This window comes from Juglans regia, chromosome 15 (genome assembly GCF_001411555.2).
Source record: "Juglans regia cultivar Chandler chromosome 15, Walnut 2.0, whole genome shotgun sequence".
Classification (NCBI taxonomy): domain Eukaryota; kingdom Viridiplantae; phylum Streptophyta; class Magnoliopsida; order Fagales; family Juglandaceae; genus Juglans; species Juglans regia.
In genome coordinates, this window is record NC_049915.1 from 1,617,325 (window position 1) to 1,639,043 (window position 21,719).

At 33.9% G+C, this 21,719-nt stretch overlaps 2 protein-coding genes and 1 long non-coding RNA gene across 5 annotated transcripts; 2 read left to right on the forward strand and 1 right to left on the reverse strand.

Moving 5' to 3' along the window:
- Nucleotides 1-12: 12 nt before the first annotated feature.
- On the forward strand, nt 13-2,236 carry LOC118344713. Its single transcript, XR_004798449.1, has 3 exons — nt 13-423; nt 563-1,058; nt 1,798-2,236. It is a non-coding gene; the product is annotated as an uncharacterized LOC118344713 (long non-coding RNA).
- A 1,065-nt stretch (nt 2,237-3,301) lies between these two features.
- LOC109012167 (vacuolar protein sorting-associated protein 45 homolog) lies at nt 3,302-10,135 on the reverse strand. Of its 2 annotated transcripts, none has more exons than XM_035686120.1 (13): nt 9,862-10,135; nt 8,809-9,010; nt 8,609-8,688; nt 7,997-8,224; nt 7,764-7,889; nt 7,578-7,658; nt 7,345-7,486; nt 7,054-7,232; nt 6,367-6,522; nt 6,121-6,228; nt 5,922-6,043; nt 4,183-4,314; nt 3,302-3,698 (listed from the first exon to the last, which is right to left on the reverse strand). In XM_035686120.1, the coding sequence occupies exons 1-13, from the start codon at nt 9,949-9,951 to the stop codon at nt 3,638-3,640; spliced, it is 1,707 nt and encodes a 568-aa protein (XP_035542013.1). In that variant the 5' UTR covers nt 9,952-10,135; the 3' UTR covers nt 3,302-3,637. The 2 variants fall into 2 exon arrangements, with proteins under 2 accessions (XP_035542013.1, XP_035542012.1); XM_035686119.1 differs by having other exon boundaries at nt 4,183-4,317.
- Nucleotides 10,136-16,451: 6,316 nt separating this feature from the next.
- Nucleotides 16,452-21,548, forward strand: LOC109012156 (putative UDP-glucuronate:xylan alpha-glucuronosyltransferase 3). Of its 2 annotated transcripts, none has more exons than XM_018993666.2 (5): nt 16,452-16,531; nt 16,823-16,925; nt 18,409-18,615; nt 18,885-19,522; nt 20,100-21,548. In XM_018993666.2, the coding sequence occupies exons 2-5, from the start codon at nt 16,864-16,866 to the stop codon at nt 21,128-21,130; spliced, it is 1,938 nt and encodes a 645-aa protein (XP_018849211.1). In that variant the 5' UTR covers nt 16,452-16,531; nt 16,823-16,863; the 3' UTR covers nt 21,131-21,548. The 2 variants fall into 2 exon arrangements, with proteins under 2 accessions (XP_018849211.1, XP_018849210.1); XM_018993665.2 differs by lacking the exon at nt 16,452-16,531 and adding an exon at nt 16,538-16,712.
- The last annotated feature ends 171 nt before the right edge of the window (nt 21,549-21,719 follow it).

Consider the following 21,719-nt stretch of genomic DNA (forward strand, 5'->3'; position numbering starts at 1 on the left):
AGGCGCGAACCTCTGCTTGAGAAATTTCCTCTGGAGAATATCGAAAGGTCACGATATTATTTTCCTGGAATCGAACGAAAAATCTAAATGCACCTGGATGTTAAATAAAACGGTTCGTTTTGGAGTGGTGAGCCGAACGGCATCTCCCTTCTCTTCTCTTCCTTCTCTTCTTTTCTCCGTTTTCGTTCTCTCTCAATTCTCCTCCATTCTCGTGTCAACCTTGTAATTACTATGGTCATGTTGGAACCGTCCATTTTCATGGCAGCAACGACCGGGGGATACATTTCCATTTCAAGGCCGAAGAAGTTTCTGAAGAACCTTGAATAAGTGCTTGGGTTGACTCGATGAGAGCTTGTTCCACTACCCGTATCAGAACCATCAACCATGCCTTCTTTGGCCGACCATGACCAGAGTTCTTGGATTGTGAGTCATAACATTTCTCAAAGAAAAAAGCTTTTCTTTTTTCCCATTTTTTGGTGGTTGTATTAGGTTTCAGAATCTGATTCATCTTAAATTTATCTTTTATTTGCCCACAAGAATCTTCTTTCTTTGTCCAACTCAGATGAGAAAGACGATGAGAAAACTAAAGCAACTCCAGGGGCTCAAGTGGAGCACAACAAGTTGATCTGTGTCTCTGTTCATTTTCGATGGGGATGGGAGACAGACGAAGGGGAGAAGAAGATGATCTGAAAACTCTTCTTTCAGGCAATTTTTGAGCACCGATGCGCACCGAAGTTGACATGGTTAATGAAACGGTGCGTGCTCGTGAGGCGGGAGACAAAATTTGAAGGGCTTTGTGGGAAGAGTCCGAAACGGCACGTTTTGCATTTTAAATCCTAACTCAGTGCGTTTCATTCTACCTTAACACCAATTCCTTCTCCTTTCATCGACTGCTCCTTCTCCTTCTCCTTCATCCATTCCCGCAACTTTCTCCTTCTTCCTCATTCCCCGTTCGGTCATCGTTTCCTTGTTGAAGGCGGTTCCCCATTCCCCCCTCAGTCGGGGCTTTGGCGTGTTTTCCGTTGTCCTCACTCTGTAAGCAAGTTCAGTAACCATCGGTAGGTCTCTCTCTATTTTTTATTTTTGGTTTTATTTTTTTTATTTGATTCCAGAACCAATCTGTTATTTATTTTTTTGATTTTGTTTTACTTAAGGTTTATCTACTTTGTGCTGCACAAAATTAGATAGAGGTATTACAATTTGTGAACTCAACACCAACTCAAGAAGATAAACCAGGAGATTAAGGTTGAGGGGTCTGATTCATTTAAATAAATGGGTTTGGTAAAGGTTGGCTCATATACGATATAAACCCAACACGTTGGCCCTATCTTGCTCATGATACTTGTAATTATCTATTGAGTTGGTCTATTAACTTCAATTTTAGCTCATAGTCTTCATAGACATTTATACCAGCAAACTTATGTCCTCAAGAACAGGTGATGGCTTTCTTTTTCGAAGGTAGCTTTGCAATAGTATTACTTGTGCTAAACACTAATATTGGTACATCATTAATTCTCATTACTTGCAGACCTGTGCAATTTGCATGTATAGAATTCTTTTTTTAAATAAAAAGTACTATATGTACTAACAGGATAGGAAATTGAATTATGTGGTTGAATAGGAGAAAAGCTCCCTACTTCCAAACTTACATGTTTTAATAGATTTTCTTTTTCACCAATTGGTTTGTCTCAGTGGTTTTAGATGTTACAAAACTTTAGGCTACTTCTTTGTGTTTTCTGTGCCTATTGTCAAGCGCATTTATTTAAATTTGTAATGTGTGGTCATGTACTCAAACAGAACAGAGATGTTTGTCATTGTGTTGAGCAGAACAGAGATTGTAAAGAGGGAGTTGGGAGTCCACAACAACCAACTTGATATTCAAAGGCAACAAGCAGACATCTAGTGTGAACGCACAGTTCTTCATATCTATTGGGTGATTTATATTTTAATTTTGTTGTACTTGATAGGATCACAGTGAATACCCACTGATAAAGGCAGCTTGATATATGGTTGATGCAGTTGGACAAAAGCTCCAAGAATGTCTAGACTAGATCCGTCTGTATGTAGTCACCATAGTGCCATTAGTATGCTGCAACCCTGTGAGGTTTTCTCTCTAGTTTTGTTAGTCATTTGATGTTGTAATAGAATTATGGATGTAGCTGGAAACTCTGTGGAATAGTCCACGTCCACCAGCAGGCATAGGGCGTTGTAGATTCTGATGGAAGTGAGACTTTTAAATTTTATACAAAATATAGTCTTTTTTTTTTTATTTTTTCCTCAACAAGATTGATTCATTCATATAAAAAAACTACTGTCGAATTAAACTAGCCTAAAGCAGGCGAATACCATTTAATAAGACTAAATATAGTCTTAGTGTACAGATTTCACACATTCTAAAAAAAAAGTAAAATCTACCATTAAAAAATAATTTTTTTATATAAATCTTAGATTTAACCACTTTTTTTACATAGAATACATAAAACTTGCACACTTAGAACTATAAATATCCTTTCTCATTTAAGAATAATTAAACAATGCCACAATAATTATCTTGCTAAATTCAGTATTTATGAGTCTGATAAAAAGAGTTGAGGCAGTGTCTATTGTCTAAGGGAATTTCATGAGATTCTAAAGTAATAATTTAACCTTTCTTGCTTATAATAATTAAATAATAATATTAAATATGATTGGTTTGTCCATATCTATATGGAGGGTTCCACAACATTTAAAAGATCTCTGCATGCAGACAAAGCAAGCAGAGAGAACAAAGTTTTGGCTTAGCTTCATTAACAATCTGGATGGTGACTGAAACGTGTTGACCAGATCCAGAAATGTATTTGGAACAATCAAAATAAGCAGAAGATGCCCCTAGATAACATTATTCATGGCACCAACAAAATAATATATAAAGAGTAATATTACATGTCGTGGAATGCGTAAACATTGTGCAGTCATTTTGAAAAAAAATAAGATCTACTATTAAAAAATTAATTTTTTTTCCATGTAAATCCTGTTTTTATTCATTTTTTTCAAAATAATTGCACAACGCTTGCACACTCACAACTGCAACTATTATTTCTCATATATAAATTCCCCCATCAAAGTGTATGTAAAATACCCTGAACGGGAAAAATAAAATTTCTGGCATGCATACACAAATAATATTAACTTCCACTACTTGCCAGATCAATGATTGCCAAGCAAACAAAACCCATGGATGAACTATATGCTCAGCAGTTAGCTCTCACAATAACTTTCAAGCATTGCTAGAAAACGGATATATCATCAAGCATTTACATAATAAGAATAGGAGTATATGATTTTATAATATGTTATAGAGAAATTGGGCTATATTGGGTTATCCAAAAATTGGTTCTTGTCAATAAATTCTTTATCATTATGCTCGGCTAAAATCTGTTCTAATTGCTAATTGGTTTTTGTGACTTGTCTACTCAGAACCTATTGACTGATTATTCCCATGCAGATTGGAGAATATTGAATGTATCTTGCTTGGGAACTTTGGATCGATTATGTTGATCTCTCATCGAACTCCTCTTACCAATTGGGCCGAACTCCCTGTAAAAAGCCACAAATATTAATCCAACTGGTACTCAAGCTGTGCTAAATATGGCAGGCTTCACACCACAGCAGGGCTAGAACGAGCTATCCTCTGAGCTTCTTCCAAGTCCTTCAGAAACCTGCACTTCCCACCAAACGATTACTGGATCAGAGAGCATTCACATACTACTTCAATGGAGTAAACCAATCTCAAAAGCAATGTATAACCAAAAACTTATGAATATTTACATTAGGCATTCTGTTCTGTAAGGTGTGACTAGCATTTTTACGTTAGCTGTCTACTTATAACGAGTAACAACCTTCTATTCTCTCCATGCTTGGGTCAGGATTGAATCCACCTGACTGGAACTCTCAATATTTTACTTCCTCTAAAACTTTTAGAAGCTACAAATAATGGCCTGTATGCATATTAACTTGATACAAACCAACCTACAACAACTTTCTCAATTTAGCAACTGATGCAAGCCGTAAAAGTTACATTTCAAGCTAATGCTAGTGTGCCAAGCACAAAGCAAAGCTAGCAGCACAAGAGCAAACTTCTGTTATGCCTATTAGATCCAGGTACCTCTATAAAAAAGTCACAACAATGATTCAGAAGCAAACCTCTTAGAATTCAGAACCACAGAACCACCAAGAATAAAGCGAATTCCAGAATTGCTTGCATTTTGTAGTGCAACAGAACGTGATTCTTCATATGTTGTCCCTCCAACAATGAATATCACTACTTCCTGCAGCCTGCTTAAAAATGAAGTGCATGTCATTCAAACAATACTACCCATAACCTTGTGCAATTTTTTAACTATCACATCAATATCATACTCACTTAAAAAAATTAAAGCGTCTCAAATACAGTCTGTTAATTTTTTTTTTTTTTTTTTATAAGTAATAAAGATTTTATTCATACGAATGAAATAGGCATCACCCGTGTACACAGGAAGTATACAAAAGAAAACACCTAATTACATTCTAGCTAAGGAAAGAAAGTCATGGACATTGTTTCCATCAAGTACAACGGCCGAAAACCATAGCATTAAAGTGCGCATAAAAAAATTATGAAACTCCTCCATTGTGCATTCCCTATCCTCAAAACATCTCTCATTCCTCTCCATTGTGCGTTAATTTAATCCTACAATACAATCTGTCCAAACCAAAAGGAGGATGATAGGAGAATTTGAGTAAACTGGTGGAGAAACTCGGGAGTAAAGGTGTCGTCTTAATATACATCAACTTGGACATTAACGTATACTTGTAGCTTACCATTACTGTTGGTTTTGGAATTTATAGATGTTTGTGATTTTAGATCTTAAAAAATCTTATTGGTTACCTTGAATCTAAGTTTTAGAGGTAAGCCAGGTGGTTTGAGCAGGATAATGACCCAGGGAAACGTTAGCCACATCTGCACTATAACCCCAAAAAGACCAATTGATTTAAAGCTTTCTCGTTAGGGCCATTTTATACAATGCTCCAGTATGACATGGTTGGCCTTACTAGGTGTCTTGGATACCATATGTAACAACTTGGGGAAAGCGAATGGTATAACCTTAAAAATACTAGTCAATTAGAAACTTCCCCATAATCACTTATGAAGCCCAATTTCACCTAGTTAGTAGCAAATGTGGAACTTAGCACTCATGAACCTTTATAATTTAATCACTCTATGCAATTCATTTCCCCAGCATGGGACTGTGGTGTTAGAAGAGGTGCCTCCAACAAATAGAGGGAACCCAGCCACCTCAGTCACCTCAGAAATCTGCTGTCAACATGCACTGGTCTTGTATAAGTGCCGACCAACACTGGGCAACAATGTCAAGGTGAAGCATCAATGCCAAAAACATGCAAGAGGTCAAACTCCTTAAGATATGAAATGTGTAAATTAAAAATGGTCCACCTAGAGTGTAACCTGCCATAGAATACTTGATGCAATTTGTATGCATATTTACTGGGGACATCCATACCTTCTTTCAACAACTTCTAAAAGTACATGCTGTTTTGGAAGGTCATCAATTTTTATGAAGTGGGTGTTCCTCATAAATTATTCTCATTCCTAAAAAGTAAAATTAGTTAAAGAACTTTTATTATCTTGGTACTGCTTCTTGAATTTTTTAGTTTATTCATATTTATATAAATACATTTACCACTTCAGCAGCTCAATATTAATCCCATTCCAGCATCTAGTTCCCCCAACATTAGCAACAAAGTAAAAGTTCTGCAAATTTTACTACCAAAGGTCTCCTCTGAGAACATTGCAGTGACCCAGGGATTAAAAAGAGATCACATAATATTCCAAAACTTCAAGAGAACTAAAAGGCTCGTCGGGAAGAAACAGTTATTTAGTAACAAACCTGCCCTGCTGAAAGTGATTGCCAATATACGGGTAGTCCACATCTCTCAACCGTCCCTTGGTAATGCTTTCCATAGTTTGGAATAAAAGAGGTTGGTGCTGAGTGTACACATTCTCAACCCCCTACAGCAGTGGGAAAATGATTTATAAGCATCCGACCACATTCACAAGCGGGGGAAGTAAAGTTTTTCCTGACAAACCTTCAGTCCACGAGCCATGTTACGAGCAATATTCAGAAGATCCCGATTTCCGTAAAGATCCCCAGTTCGTTTATCTACACCCGCTTGCTTCAAGAGGAACTGGACAAGCTGTAAAACAATGATGACCAATTTGTCAAAACTGTGAATCTTCTAGCCATTAGCAAGGAAAACAAGTTTACAACATATTTTCTGCTGTACTACAGACTCTAAGTATGCAGAAAAGATATACTGAATTGTTTATTTTACCCCAGGCTTGTACTTGGGAGACCGAGAAGCCAGTTTGTTGAAAAGCTGCATCAATTGAACAGGGCTTTCCTTCTCATAGCGCAAAGCATACAGCATCACCAAGCGTAGACAGTCAATATCAGATATGCTTTCATTGTTTAAAAGATTAGTCACTGCCTGCACAGAAGTTTGAAAGAAATGAAGGTCATTGCTCAGCAGTTGAACCTTATAAAATATGTTTCTGACTCTAGTTTCAAGCTTTCATTAAGAATGTACTCAAAAGCTATCTCAAAGTCAATCACAATACATGAACAATTTGTTTGAAACGGTAACTTGAAAGGTACATAAAATAATACCAGTACAAATGAAATTTCCGAAGATAATTTAGTAACATGGAAAAGTAAGTTAAAATCAAATGGTAACATATCATTGCATAACTCCTTTAATATGTATGATAGATAGGGTTAATTCCATAGAAATGCTTTCATATACTTCCAATCAGCGAGAAAAGTTCAAATAGGTAAGCTAAGGTGAATCTGGTCCTTGAGCTTGATTCAAGATCATATATAGTTAATCAGATCAGCAACATATTACAACTGGTTGTGTTGGGATTACAAACGAGGAACCTGTATTAAGGTATGTTTAGTAAATTTAAGAAAATGTATTTCTTATTCGGAACATTGATTGACACAAAGTCTACTGAACTACCTCAAAAGCTGCCACTTGACCACCATTGCAAGCCAAATCCTGTTCTGTTTGTGAAACTAACATAAGTTTGTGCTCTTCAACGATCTTGCTCATTTCTGTGACCAAAGTCACATGCTTTGAAACATTACCATGCATTTTTCTGTACTCAGGGTAGTTGTCAACAAATTTGGCCATGTCTTCTGCAGAAATCCAAAACATTGAAATAACTAAATATTGTGCCCCAAGCCACAGCATCTAATAGTAATTTATTAATACAATATCTTGTGAATATGCATAAAGCCTCATATGAACCTATTGTCTGGATGGTCTGGTTACTCTTTGCAATCTGCTGAAATTCATCCACCAACCGCTTGATATTCATTCCAATATCTCCAAAATTCTCATACATGTTAGCTTTGAAGAAGGCATCTTGTTCTGATGACAACACAACCTCCTATAAGAATAAATCAGACAAAGATCCTTATCTCAGCAATGCAAAACATAAAATTAAATACGTGCACCGCAAAAGGAAAATGCAACTCAACCTGTTGATCCTTCGGGATTTTTCCAATGCTTCTCAAATCCACCTTGTTGTCTTGAATACCTATCAACTCATGAAGCATTGCCTATGGAACATCATGCAGCAAACAAGTTGCACATGCGTTGAAATTACATGATAAAAGGGGCAGTTATTATAAAAATCATAGAAGTGTAGTCAGAAGCAGAAATACCTGGTACGTCCACTGATTCAGCAACGGGGTCACAGGATCATCCCTCCTATCAATTACCAGCAACAATGGAGAAAATTCTGTTCGCCTGAAGTCAAAAAGCCCACTTTCCTGCTGGTACATCAGTTTCTGTAACAGCCCATAAGTGTATATAAATTAGGATACTAATTTTGAAACAGAACGTGAAAAATTCATAACCAGCTCATATATAACTTCTTGAGGTTCATTTTACTTACTGTCGTTTCCTGTGCTATCCTCTTAGCAATATCAGAGGTCCTTTGATATCGAATAATAGGTCTTCTTTTTAATGCCAAAAAAATAGCTGCAATACCATCAACAACTCGGTCACAGAAGTTCTGCAAATTTGAAGGATCTACAACTGCTGGCAGCATATAAAGGTGATTTGATGGCACATTCAAAGAGAAATGGAAAGGATCACTTGCTACAAAGTCCGCATAGAATTCCTGCAAAGCCCAAGAAAATCATTATATCTTAGGTAGAATCTAATCTGAGGTAACATTACCACTGGGTCAAACGAGTGAACCTACTCATGCATCAGAGCATAAATTAGACAGCTAAAGTAAACAAATAACCATGCAGTGACTATGTTCAAACCAATGCCAATGCCATATATACAAGCCCATAAGAAAGACGTCCAAATTATATGATAAGTTTACCCTAGAACTTGTATTTTCACCTATTCTTCCTGTTTGCTTGAATGCAACTATGATAGTTTCCTAATTTCATTTTTCTGAGTATCTAAAATGACACGATCCAAAATAAATAAATAAAATTAAACCACCAAAAAAAATACTAAAGCAATACAGTATTAGGCATTAAAGAGTTACCTGAACCTGCTGGACAACTTCCTGTTCATCTGAATCAGCTAAAATATGAATCTGTGTATCCTTCAACATGTTGGAGAAAACTGTACCAAGTTGGGTATAAAAAAGGAACTCCAAGTCAATATATAATAATCTGGAAAAAAAAATTAATTAATGTCAAACACAAGTTTTTCTGTAACTTCTCTCAGTATTAAGAAACTAACATAGGTGGTACTCTCCAAATCTAGGACTAGCTAGCTGGCGCCGCAAGTGGTGGATATTCTCTGATGTGGGCCGGAGGAAGAAAACTGCCTTAAGATGTGACATTGATTCTTTTGACTTGGAAATGGAATCTACCAACTCTACCAAGAATACTTCTTTCTGAAGAAGCTCTGACTGGGAGTATGCAACACTAACTATACTAACCTGCACATCATCAACCAAAATGCATTATCAAAACCCATATTTATGTTTCTTGCTTAACCCTCTAGAATGATCTGAATCTAATAAAGTAAGTGATATTAATCAAGGACTTAAAGTTCAAAAATCGCTAAACTGCACCAAAAAGTCAAATGTAACGGTACCAAATCGATGGCGAAGCTTCAGAAAGAAAACAAAGGGACATTGGCAGTTTGTTCCCATCATGAACATTGAAGGACCCAAATAGCAATGCACGCTAAAATCTATCAACGGGTAGGGGTTTATTCAACCAAAAGAAAAGGAGACATTACTGTCAATAATTTCAGTAAGGTTAGTGAGACACTGAGGCTCAGTGACATTTTTTCTTGTAATCGCCCTCCTCATGAAAGTTCAGTACACATGCCAGCCCAAGTGCACCCCCACGAATAGAAAATAAGATCAAGCATTTTCATATTCATGTTCACAGTACATCGAACAAGTCCCAAGCCGTTGTTTCTCCCTATGAAAATTAAACTTTATGATCGGCGTTATATATGAATTTTAGACAAGGAAAACTGATCAATACAATCCAACAGAATCACCAGCTAGGCTACCAGGCAAGTATCCTCCGAGCAATTAGAGAAGATAATTCATATCTCAAATTTCACGCTATCTGACTCCAGTTAATAAACATACAAGTAAATAATAAATGAAATGAAAAAAAAAACCACGTTCAAGATCAACATATCAAATTTAAATACTTCAAATCTTCCTAATCATTGTCCTCTAACTTCCGCAAAGTCCAAACAGAAGATGGTCTTAAATTCTTAATTCTTTAAAGAAATGAAAAAACCGGAAATTTGAGGGCTAAATTATACCGTTTGAGAATCGAGGATGAGGACCTTCATGCCCGAGATGTCCTGCAACATCCGGTTGATGTAATCACGTACGGCCGATACCAGCACCATGTTCGGCGGCTCCAATCAGAATCAAGTACTCTTTTTTCTGATGACAACGGTGACTGACGGTGGTTGTGAAGTTGAAGAGCCGGTGAAATGGATTCAGGAGCCCGTTGAAGTTAAGCAAGACAGATCTGGAACGACAGAACTAGAACTCCGACGACAAGGTGGGCTGAATCGCTGATGACAAGTAAACAACGCAGCGTTTCAGGTTATTGAAATCTATTTAGCAATAAATAAATAAAAATTATAATTTGACAAATCGTATTAAATAAAATTAATTAAGTATTACAGTATAATAATATTTTTTTAAAAAGTATAATATTTTTTAACAAAACAAAATTCATACAACTTTCACAATAACCAAACACTCCTTCCAATCTTTTTTTCTCAAAGAAATAGTCATTTTTTAAAAATATTAATAAAAACATATTTTATTTTTTCAACCCAATTATATCTTTTTACAGATGTCATCAGTTCTACGAGATATTCAAAAAAATTTATATTTTTACCTTGATTTATTGGTCAATGCTAGCCATGATATAAGAGTGTGGGAAAATTAAGATTATTGATTATTATGACTGGAAGATGAGTTGAGTAATGAATAATAGTATTTTGTAGGTTTTATTGAAATAGATTTAAATTTTTTAGATTGAGATGAATTTAATTTTTTGTATTAAAATATATAAAATAGGTTGATATAAGTTTAACTTTTTTATGAGAAGTTGAAAAAATAGTGAGTCTTATCAATAATTGATTTCAGGTGAATTGAGTTTGGTTCAACAACCAAACACAACTCTAAGAAGTCAAAGTTCGTATAAGTCATACATTGTCCATGTAAGACTTTCTAAGAGAATGAACCTCATATTAATATTGAATAATGCTACTGGGATCGATATTTCTAACCGAGGAAGCTAACCGACAAGTGCAAATGTAATTTTTTATTTTATTTTTATTTCAACCATTTTTTATATATTTTAAAACATTTTAAAAAAATAAAAAAATATATATCAATTCACTAATAATCACTTTCTTAATCATTAAGATAAAAAAAATAAAAATCACAATTGGTCAATTTTATCGATCTAAGTAGCATTTTCCATTAATATTTAATACTATATCTATCTTCTTCTTTTATTGAATTATCTAATCCGGTCAAAAAACTTGTGGAGTTGGGCGGCAAGCAAGTGAATGTGATCTCAACTAAAATTATAAAATAGATAGAGTTAGGAAGTGAATGCCGAATCCTTATAATATAGCAACAGAAATAGATATTTTGAACCTCACATTTGAGAATATATCTAGAGAAGAGCTTGATGGAGATTTAAATAGCTGTATTAACTGTTAGATGAAATCATGAAAGAGTGAACATTTGTATAAGAAAATCAAAGATAATAAAGTCTCATTTATTTTTGCAGATAAGATGAGTTAAGATTAAAATTAAAAGTTGAATAAAATATTGTTAAAATATATTTTTTTAATATTATTTTTATTTTGAGATTTAAAAAAGTTGAATTGTTTATTTTATTTTGTATGAAAATTTAAGAAAATTGTAATAATTAAATGAGATGAGATAAATTAAATTGAGAGGAGTTGTAAAAACAAACGAAGCCTGAGAGTCTGTCCAACCTATTACATGGGAAAGTTCCATATAATTTTATTGATAAGAGTTTAATTATCATGTTGTGAGAATTGCATTGTCTTGAAGTCATGAAAGGGACTTAAAATTTGGGGTAGGTGTCCATACTTTGTACTAATTTCAATGTTGACTTTGACTCTTGAGTAATGGATTGGCAATTTTGATGAGTTTTTGCTCCTAAAATTTTGTAAAATGATTCGCCTAAAAGGTTTCATTAACTCATAATTTATGCAAGCAGACATTTTTGTTGCAAAAATTCTTAATTCATGAGTTATAGGGAGGGATTCCTTTATCTCTTCGAGATTGTTCTAATATTTTATTGTCATTTCTCTATGCACACTTCCTCACTTTTTTATAAAAAAAAAAAAGAAAAGAGACTAGTACACTAAAATAAAAATAAATAATTATTCCAATAGAATGTTATTTCGTAGTGAAAAAGTTAAAGAAATGTCACATTTCTTGTTTATCTTTTAAAATTTGAAATTTGGCCCATTTTGTTACCATCTTAAGCCATATTAAAGGATTAATAAATATTATAAGACTAATGAATGATTATCTTCAAACTAAAACTCTATATGGGAATGTGAATCAGTGAGAGATGTATATAGTCAATGCTCTACACAACTATAGAAGAGGAGCATTATGCAACAGACCTTTAAAGAACTCATGCTTAGAATGCTTGATGATGAGGAACTATTGGCAGAAATGGCAGTGGTGGCTTGGAGGATATGGAAGAGAATGAATGAGGTGGTGTTTCAAAAATATTTCATTAGTCCTACATCTCTTTTGAAATAGACTACACAAAAACTGCAGGATCTTAGGCTGCTGCACCACAAAACATCAGTTTATTCTACTATAAAGTCTGCACCCTTGGATTAGTGGAAAGCTCCTCCTAATGGTTACTATAAGATCAACTGGGATGCTACAATAGACAAATAGAAATGCAGAATTGGTATAGGAACAATTATTTGAGACTAGGAAGGAAAGATCATAGCCACAATGAGAATGAACAGATCTATATTTCCTGATCCACATCTTGTAGAGGCATATGCAACTCTTCATTCTATCTTACTGGATTCATATATTGGTCTAAGCAAGATAATTCTTGATGGAGGAGCACTTAATGTTGTAAATGAGTTCAATGGGAAAGAAGAATATTGTGGTCAAGTTGGTTTGATAATATTATATGTGAATAAGAGCCTTAGCAAGTTCTAGTACTAGGCAGTGAATCACATCAAGAGAGCTACCAACTAGGTGGCTCATTGTCTAGCTAAGAAGGCTCTTGCTATAGATGATGTACTTTCTTTTCTTAAGAAAATGAGAGGCGGGGGCAACCAACATAGCAACCCTCTCTGGGCATGACCATAGGAGCCTCTTCCCGCTGTAGAATGTCCGGTTTGAGTCATAGCTACTACAAGTGGTTTAAACTTATGTTCTGACTCAAACTCTTGACCACAAAGCCATGAAAAATCAGCTCGTACCAACTAAACTACCACATTGGTGGTTATAGATGATGTACTTATTGACCTTGAGGAAATCCCAAATTGTATTGCTACTTCGGTATAGAGTTTTTCATAGCAATATCATTAAAGCTTCCTTTTAAAAAATAAAAAAACTCTTATCATTATTTATCTTGTTTAGATTGCTGGTTAAAAAAGAGATAGACATATGTGAATTGTACAATATTTAATATAAATAATATTAGATACAATTATGGATTGTGTAAGTGCTGCATCCTCATTTTCAAAAAAGAGTAAGGCTCACCACTAAGAAATTAAATTTTTTAATGTTTGTTCCGTATTTATTCACTTTTTTTTTTCATATACTTGCATACTCTATAACTACAAATACCATTTCTCATTTAATATTGTTGTGGGTAATCTCGTGCATTATCTTGAAAAGAAAAAATCTATAAAAATAAAAATAAGATTTTCAAGCCAGCCAAAACTTTTTTGAAATGATATGCCACAGAGTTTACAAATATTTTCTTGGTTTTAAAATTAAAATATTGCGAAGTCGCATATTATTTTGAGGACTGATATACCAGCCATTTACAACTTCATTGTTAAATAATACTATTTTAAAATTTAAATCCAACAAATTAAAACAAAAATAAAAGGAACAATTTTAAAAATTAATATATTATTAAATAATTGTCAACTAATTGTAAAATAGTGATTAGTTTATCATTTCTTTATTATTTTTAGCGTAGTGATAGGCTTATAACTCAATTACAATTCATTTACAATTCTCAATAAAATAACATTTTTTAAATATTTAAAAACATCACATTAAAATAAAAATCAAACTAAAATTTTAAAAAATATACTATTTTAATTCAAGATTATAGACAAAGAGAAATGCTTTGGATCAAAAAGAGTCCCGAATGAGTTTTTTTTATTTATTTAGTGATTAAAAAAATATGTTTTTAATAATGTTGTGAATTTTTTTTAAAATATTTATGATAATTAAAAATATATATAAAAAGATAAAATAAAAAAATAAAATATGTTTTTTGAGATAACTATTCGAAACATTTTTTTGGAAAGTGTAGCGTAGATTGTTAGAGCATTGGTAGTGGCTTCTCTATCTTCATCTTCATCTTCAAATTTAAAGAATATGTCTTTAAATTCATCTATATTGGCTTCTGTATCTCTAAATTTTTGCATAGCTATAAATAGTACTTCTTCAAATTTGAAGAAGCACTATTCATTCTTCAAACATTAGTTTACTATTTTTTTCTCTCTCCTACCCTTAAAATCAACTTTGTAGAATTTATATTAAGATGATTTTAATACATAAAATTTGTATTAAGTTGATAATACAAAGTGGATGAGCATTAGCATTGGATTGGCTATCCTATTCTTTAAATTTTGACTAATATGTAACTTTTTCACCTTTAACTAATCATTCAAAACTTGAAGTCTACATTGGATTAGTCATCACACTCTCTATAATAATAAAATATTATTATTTTTTATTATTTATATTTTTTTATTAATTTTTATTTTATTTTCATAATCTTTAATAACCTCCAACAGATCATATTCATTTTTATTTTCACAATCTAACAATCTATAATATAATAATCTCATATATATATATAGTAAAATCTCATATGAATAAAAATATCATATCTATAATATAATAATCTTAAAAAATACTTTTAGACTTGCTATAGTTCTTTTCATATTTGAAAAGAAGAATGAATTTACTGTAACTTATAGTTTGGATGAAAACAATTTAGCTAATTCAATGTGAAGCAAATATGGATGATGTTTGCTAAATTTAAAGATAAAAAAGCATTTGGCTAATCCAATACCAATGCTCTTAATTGTAAAATATATATAAAAAAATAATTTTAGGAAACAAATAAAAAATAAAAAAATAATATTTTATTATTATTTGGTTCAAAAATACATAAACTAATGTGAAAGTTTTTTTTCATATGCAAAATCATTTTTCAAAAATGATGATTTTGCATATGAAGATGCACAAACCACTACTCTTAGTAGTTATTAGTTGGTAGTTTATCATTTTTGTTATTTTTATATCTCTGGTAGTTGTAGAAAACATCTAGAGCAGATCATTATATAAATCTGATCCCTATTATTCTCTGTATTTGATATCTTGATCCGTACTATAAGAACAAGAAAAAAAAAATATAATACTACCAACCGAGATTTCAGATATGTTTTCCCTCGAAAAGAGTTAAATATTAAGGAAAATAAATTTTTATATCATAAATAATAAATTTAGAGGAAAGGCTAAACAGGTTTATCGTTTTGTTACGGTACGGTAAACGGTAAAATTTTTGGCCTATTCGTTAAAACCTTTCCGTGATTATATAATTAGTTAACACTTTCGTTATTTTTGTTTGATAATAGTGAACTGTTACATATACAAATAGATTATATAAATATATATTTATAAATTGATGTAATTTTACGTGATTTGTTAAATCTTTTTTATAATAAAAATAATTTTACAATCTAACGCATTACATCAAACTATATCAGTTTGTAGATTTATTTTTATGTAATCTCTTTATAGTTAAAATATTTCTTTTAATAATATGATATACAATGGCGTGGATAGAGAAACAATTTCATCTCATTTTATTATTATAATTTTTTTAAAATTTTTTCATAAAATATAAAAAAATCAATTTTTTTAAATTTCAAAACAATAATAATATTAAAAAAATAATATTTTAACAATATTTTATTTAATTTTTATGTAAAATCATCTTATCTCATCCCACTATCTAAACAGGACCTAATAGGAAATAATATTTATAATTTTAGAATGTGTAAATATCTTATATTTAAAAAAAAATGTATAAATTTAAAATTTATATAAAAGAATACGTATAGATTCTAAGACAGTATGGAATATATTATGAAGAAAAATAGGTAACATATCTATCGAGAAAAGCTTGTCATTATATCCATATGATTCAATCATGGGATAGAGAACAAAAAAATCATATGTTTAATAACTATTAACTAACACCTCCACCTACTACTTATAAAAGAACAAAAATAATAACTCGACAGCTCATTTACAACTTAATAATTAACAATTCATTATTTTAAAGAAATTCATTGACTTATGATTTAATTTGATTCTTAGGTTTAAATTAAAAATATTGTTTTATTATAAAGTGTTCAAATAGTTGAATATTAGTTGTTGTTGTGTCGGTACTCTTAAAAAAAATAAAGAAACAAGAAGGATTTTTGTATAGTTCTAGATATAAGTGTATAATATTTTTAAAAATTAGTGAGATTTATTATTAAACTTTTACACTCATTGACTCAGCACTTGTAAAAATCCAGTCTTGGAGTCCGAAGCTCAATCACCTCCGGCTTTGTAAAGGAAAGACAAAAATCTTATAAACAATCGAGAGGACAAGTTGAAGAATAATCAAAGAAAAAACCTGCCCCCAAGGTAAATTCTCCTTGTTTACAGTGTCAGTGACCAATGTTTTTGCTCACACGAGTCGGTCCAAAGTATTGTTGATCTCTCCAGTCTTTGACCCTCGAAAAACATTGATCGTTTCCGGTCGCAGCCTCCCCCTGCTTTCTCAGAGAACTCGAACCCTCCTCTGCCATGGCCCACGGATTAAAGGGTCTCTGTCTTTTACCGCACTTTGTTGTTCTTAAAAAATTTTCCCGGTGTTTTAAGGGGAAAAAAGCGTGATTGTTTATGAAAGTTTTGACATTTTTATATTTTTTGCAGATTAGATGAAGCCTCCCCCATGCCGCAACTGAATTGACAAGATGAGAGGACCCTCCTCCCCTAGTAATATTGAACCCAGACACCGATTTTCGGCTTCCACAATGTCAGCTTTCCTTCCTTTCACTATATATTTTCTTGGTTATTCATAACTTGTTTGCTGGCATTTGCTGAAATTTCCAATTTCTGGCTTTAGTCGTTTCGTATCTCTCATTTAAATTAATTATGTAGATCCGAGCACCATGAATGAGATATTGTTTACAACTTACAAGATTTTAGTGCTGCTAAAATTTTCCTTTTGGGTCTTTGGTTTTAGTGATACTTTCTTTGGTGTTTTTTTGGTTATAGTTTGCGTGGTTAGATATGGTGTTTTATCGTTGGAAGGGCCATTGATCCGTTTACATTGACATATCTATTTTCATTTTAGCTCCCCATCTGCCCCAATTAGTTGTGATTAAGGCTTTAGTTCATTCGGGGTGCTGACTAGTGCAGTAAGAGCCTTGATACTTCATAGTTGATACTTCTGCATTTGGTCAACTCCCATTTGACAACAAATGGTACTCTACCTTGGAATGGTTTCAGAACATCAAAACATTGTCGTTGTTGCTCTATTTGCTCCAATTAAGTGTAAAGCACCTTTCTTCACAAGTAATGTATAACAAGCCAAGATGTTTGTCGCCGCACCAAAGACCTTCGCATAATAGTGTTCAAGGCGTTATATTTGAGTTTATTTGGACAGTTGACTTTTTCCTATGACAGATGGTTTTGGTACCGTCTCTAGGTCTATTGCTTGCATTTATATGTTGTTATCTAGCTTTTCAGTTGATATGTCCATTTTATTTATATGTTTTTATATAGAATAAAACGATCTGTTTTTTCTTTTCAAACCCCATATTGGAGGGTGGAGGTCTTCAGATCTGCGTTTTTATGGTTAATCAAACCATTGCCCTCTCTTATTACTCCATATTCCAAATTATTACTGTCCATAATACTGCTCTCTGCAATTGTTCTAAAAACAGACCAGCTGGGTGAAATGTTGAATGCCATAAAAGACTTAGTATATGCGAATTGGTTTTAGGTGGATTGGTAGCTCACGATCTGAAAAGTGGTATCAGAACTAGAGGTCATGGGTTCGTCATGGAACACATCATAAAGGAGGGATTGTTGGAACCCACAATGCCACTTCCTGTGATCGCTCTAAAGACAGGTTTATGGAGGGGTGTGAAATGCCATAATAAAATCGAGTGTCTTCCCTAATACTAACGACTAGTAACTCACAGTCCGACAGAAATTCCCTGCATAGCCTTCCCTATTTCTTCAAAGCTCATCTTGGTGTTATTTGAAGAGGAAATTGAATGGGTTGGTGATGCATAAATTTTCATTTGGGGTTTTTTGTGCATCTGTCTGCTCAATTTTGGAGTGCACTGATTACGAAACTGAACTAGGTAGTTCGGTTGCATATGGAAGTTGTCTGCACTATCATAGAATTTGTTGCAGTCATTATTATCAGTATTCCTATTGTTGTTTGTTGGGTTATCTTTCACTTCCTTCATATATGCATTGATGTAGTTCGAGCCTTCTTTGTACAGTGATGAAGCTAACAAAAGAAAGACTCGAAAAAGTAAAGATTTTAAAGATGTTGCGAAGGCCCTCCACATATCCGTCCAAGATAGGAATTTAAATTGCAAACCTACCTTAAAACTTGTGCTGGTGATTATTATCTTGGGAGCCTTTGCGACATTCTTCCACTCTCCAAGCATTTATAATACCGATCATCGATCAAATTCTGTACCATGGTAAGTATTACTCCCCTTGCTTTCACTTCTTACAACCACATTTAGTTTTCCACTTGGCTGTTTCTTGCTTTTCGTTTAGTTCACATTACATCGAGCTTCTATAAGCTTACAGTTTTATTTGCTTCTTTTATGAAAAATTACTAAAAGCTCATGCCTCCTTTTCTGGAGTTGCAATTGTCACATAAATCTTTATTCACCATAAAGCATGGACCATTTAATTTTTATTTTTATCTTCAGAAGATTTTGAAGGAAATGTTTACTGTTTGCAGGCCAACTTTTGTAGACAGATGGATAAGAGAGAGTGTTGCTGCAGATCCACGTTATTTGTCAGTTTTAGACATTAACTGGGATAAAATCTCAAACATTATTGAGAAATTGACTGACAGTAATGAGTATCAGGGAATTGGCTTGTTAAACTTTAATGACAATGAGATTGATCACTGGAAGCAGCTGATACCGGATGTTGAGCATGTTGTTCTGCACCTGGACTATGTGTCGCACAACATTACATGGGAATCCCTATACCCTGAATGGATAGATGAAGAAGAAGAATTTGAGGTTCCTACCTGCCCTTCTCTTCCCAAACTTAAAGTACCTGGAAAACCCCGGATTGATCTTGTGGCAGTCAAACTTCCTTGCAACAAGTCAGGGAGCTGGTCAAGAGATGTGGCTCGTTTGCACTTGCAGCTTGAAGCAGCAAGGATTGCTGCCGCATCCAAAGGTTATCATCCAGTGCGAGTGCTTATAGTAACCGAGTGCTTCCCAATACCAAACCTCTTCACTTGCAAGGAACTTCTCGTACATGAAAGGAATGTGTGGCTCTTTCAACCTGACCTGAATACCCTGAGGAATAAGCTGCAGCTTCCAGTCGGATCATGTGAACTTGCCGTTCCTCTCAAGGCTAAAGGTCAGTTTGAAACCAAGCGCATGTTGCTGTGGGTTGGTTTGTGCGTGTGTGTGTGTGTTTCCTTCCCCCTCATCAACTTTTTATAAGTCAGCCTGAAAATAGCTGATGGTCATCTGTCTCTTTTTTTTTTTTTTTTTCTTTTAGGAGAATGCAAGGGGCAGGGTGGGACGAGGGGGATTAGAAGTTTTCATATCTATAATTAGGCTTTTCTGAGTTAAATTAAATCTATCAAAGAAGTACCCAGACCAACCATTTCAGCTTGGAAAAGAACAAGCCAATAAGAGGTTTAGTACTTCCTTAATATTTTGATTAGGCGATCCTAACTTTCTTGACTGGACCTAGTTCTGGTTGTCAAAGAAAATGACGTTTTTAGTTAGTTCGATTTTCTTGACAAGAAATTCCTCACCATATAGCTGATGAAGTTCAGTCCTCTGATCTTATGTCACATGCATGAAAAGAATCAAACTCAAAAAAGGAAAGAAAAAAGAATAGAGAAAAAATGATTTCTTTTTAGAGTGAAATGTGTTTTTACTTCCAAAAGTACATGAAATTGAGAAACTAACTTATTTGTAAACAGAAAATTTCTACTCAGAGAGAGCACATCGTGAAGCTTATGCAACAATTCTGCACTCTGCGCATGTGTATGTTTGTGGGGCTATAGTTGCTGCTCAGAGTATCCGTATGGCTGGTTCAACTCGAGATTTTGTTATCCTTGTTGATGAAACGATTAGCGAATATCACAGGGGAGGATTAGAGGCTGCTGGCTGGAAAGTCCATACAATCCAAAGGATCAGGAACCCAAAAGCTGAGAAGGATGCGTACAATGAATGGAATTACAGCAAATTCCGTCTCTGGCAGTTGACAGAATATGACAAGATTATTTTCATTGATGCTGACCTGCTTATTCTTAGAAATATCGATTTCCTGTTTGAGATGCCAGAAATATCTGCTATAGGAAATAATGCTACTCTGTTCAATTCAGGTGTGATGGTGATTGAACCGTCAGAGTGTACATTCCAGCTGCTAATGGAACACATCAATGAGATAGTGTCCTATAATGGTGGGGACCAAGGGTATCTAAACGAAATCTTCACATGGTGGCACCGAATTCCAAAACATATGAATTTCTTGAAGCACTTCTGGGAAGGTGATGAGGAGGGAAAGAAAGAGATGAAAACTCGTCTCTTTGGGGCTGAACCGCCAATCCTTTATGTCCTCCACTACCTGGGCAATAAGCCTTGGCTTTGCTTTCGGGACTATGATTGCAACTGGAATGTGGACATTTTGCAGGAGTTTGCCAGTGATGTTGCGCATAAAAGGTGGTGGAAGGTGCATGATGCCATGCCAGAAAATTTGCAGAAGTTTTGTTTGCTGAGGTCTAAGCAAAAGGCAGCACTGGAGTGGGATCGGAGGCAAGCTGAGAAAGGAAATTACACTGATGGTCATTGGAAAATTAAGATAAAAGACCAGCGTCTGAAGACATGTTTTGAGGATTTCTGCTTCTGGGAGAGTATGTTATGGCACTGGGGTGACAAAAATTGGACAGATAATGCTACTGTTACTCCAGCTCTACCTGTAGTTACTGCCAAATCTCTCTCTACTTTGTGACTTGGTTCTTTTTCTGCATACTCGATCTTCCATCCAGACGATGCGTTTCAGCTCATTTTTTTGTTCTGAAACATGTCATAAAGAAGTGTGTCTACTTCATCTGTCTACTTCATCTTATATCTTTTGTGTATCGGTTTATGACTTTTATGTACTTTACCATACCATTCTTTTCAAAACATATTTATATAGGTTTCCCCACTCGCAGCGTAGATTGTACCGGTACGCCCTCAATTCATTTTGAAGCTGAAGGCGTTAAGTTATCATGATCTGTAGTCATCTCAAGAATTTTTTTTTTTTTTCCCTTTTCTGGATTTATGTCCAATTTAATGTTACTGTGCATATATAGTTAACTATAACTATGTTTGCAAAGATCTCAATAACTCTTTGTTGGATGCTTTGGAATACATTTTGTCTTCAAGTTCACTGCATTCAAGTTGAAAAATTGAAACACATTTTAGATGCTCTTTTTTCTGCATTTCTTCTCTGCAAATTGGATTGTAGATTCTCCAACTCCATAACTTTGAATGATCTCCCAAATTGTCATTAATAAAAGAAAATTACCTGGCCTACCGGATCGGCTACTTTCTCG

Excerpts from the sequence above, each read along its gene's own strand:
- LOC109012167 (XM_035686119.1), bottom strand. The coding sequence starts at position 9,951 with ATGGTGCTGGTATCGGCCGTACGTGATTACATCAACCGGATGTTGCAG. Across the intron at positions 8,689-8,808 it reads ATTTGGAGAGTACCACCTAT|TTTTCTCCAACATGTTGAAG; the intron begins GTTAGTTTCTTA and ends AACTTGGTACAG. Across the intron at positions 6,229-6,366 it reads CTCCCAAGTACAAGCCTGGG|CTTGTCCAGTTCCTCTTGAA; the intron begins GTAAAATAAACA and ends ATTGTTTTACAG.
- LOC109012156 (XM_018993666.2), top strand. The coding sequence starts at position 16,864 with ATGAGAGGACCCTCCTCCCCTAGTAATATTGAACCCAGACACCGATTT. Across the intron at positions 18,616-18,884 it reads CGATCAAATTCTGTACCATG|GCCAACTTTTGTAGACAGAT; the intron begins GTAAGTATTACT and ends TACTGTTTGCAG. Across the intron at positions 19,523-20,099 it reads CGTTCCTCTCAAGGCTAAAG|AAAATTTCTACTCAGAGAGA; the intron begins GTCAGTTTGAAA and ends ATTTGTAAACAG.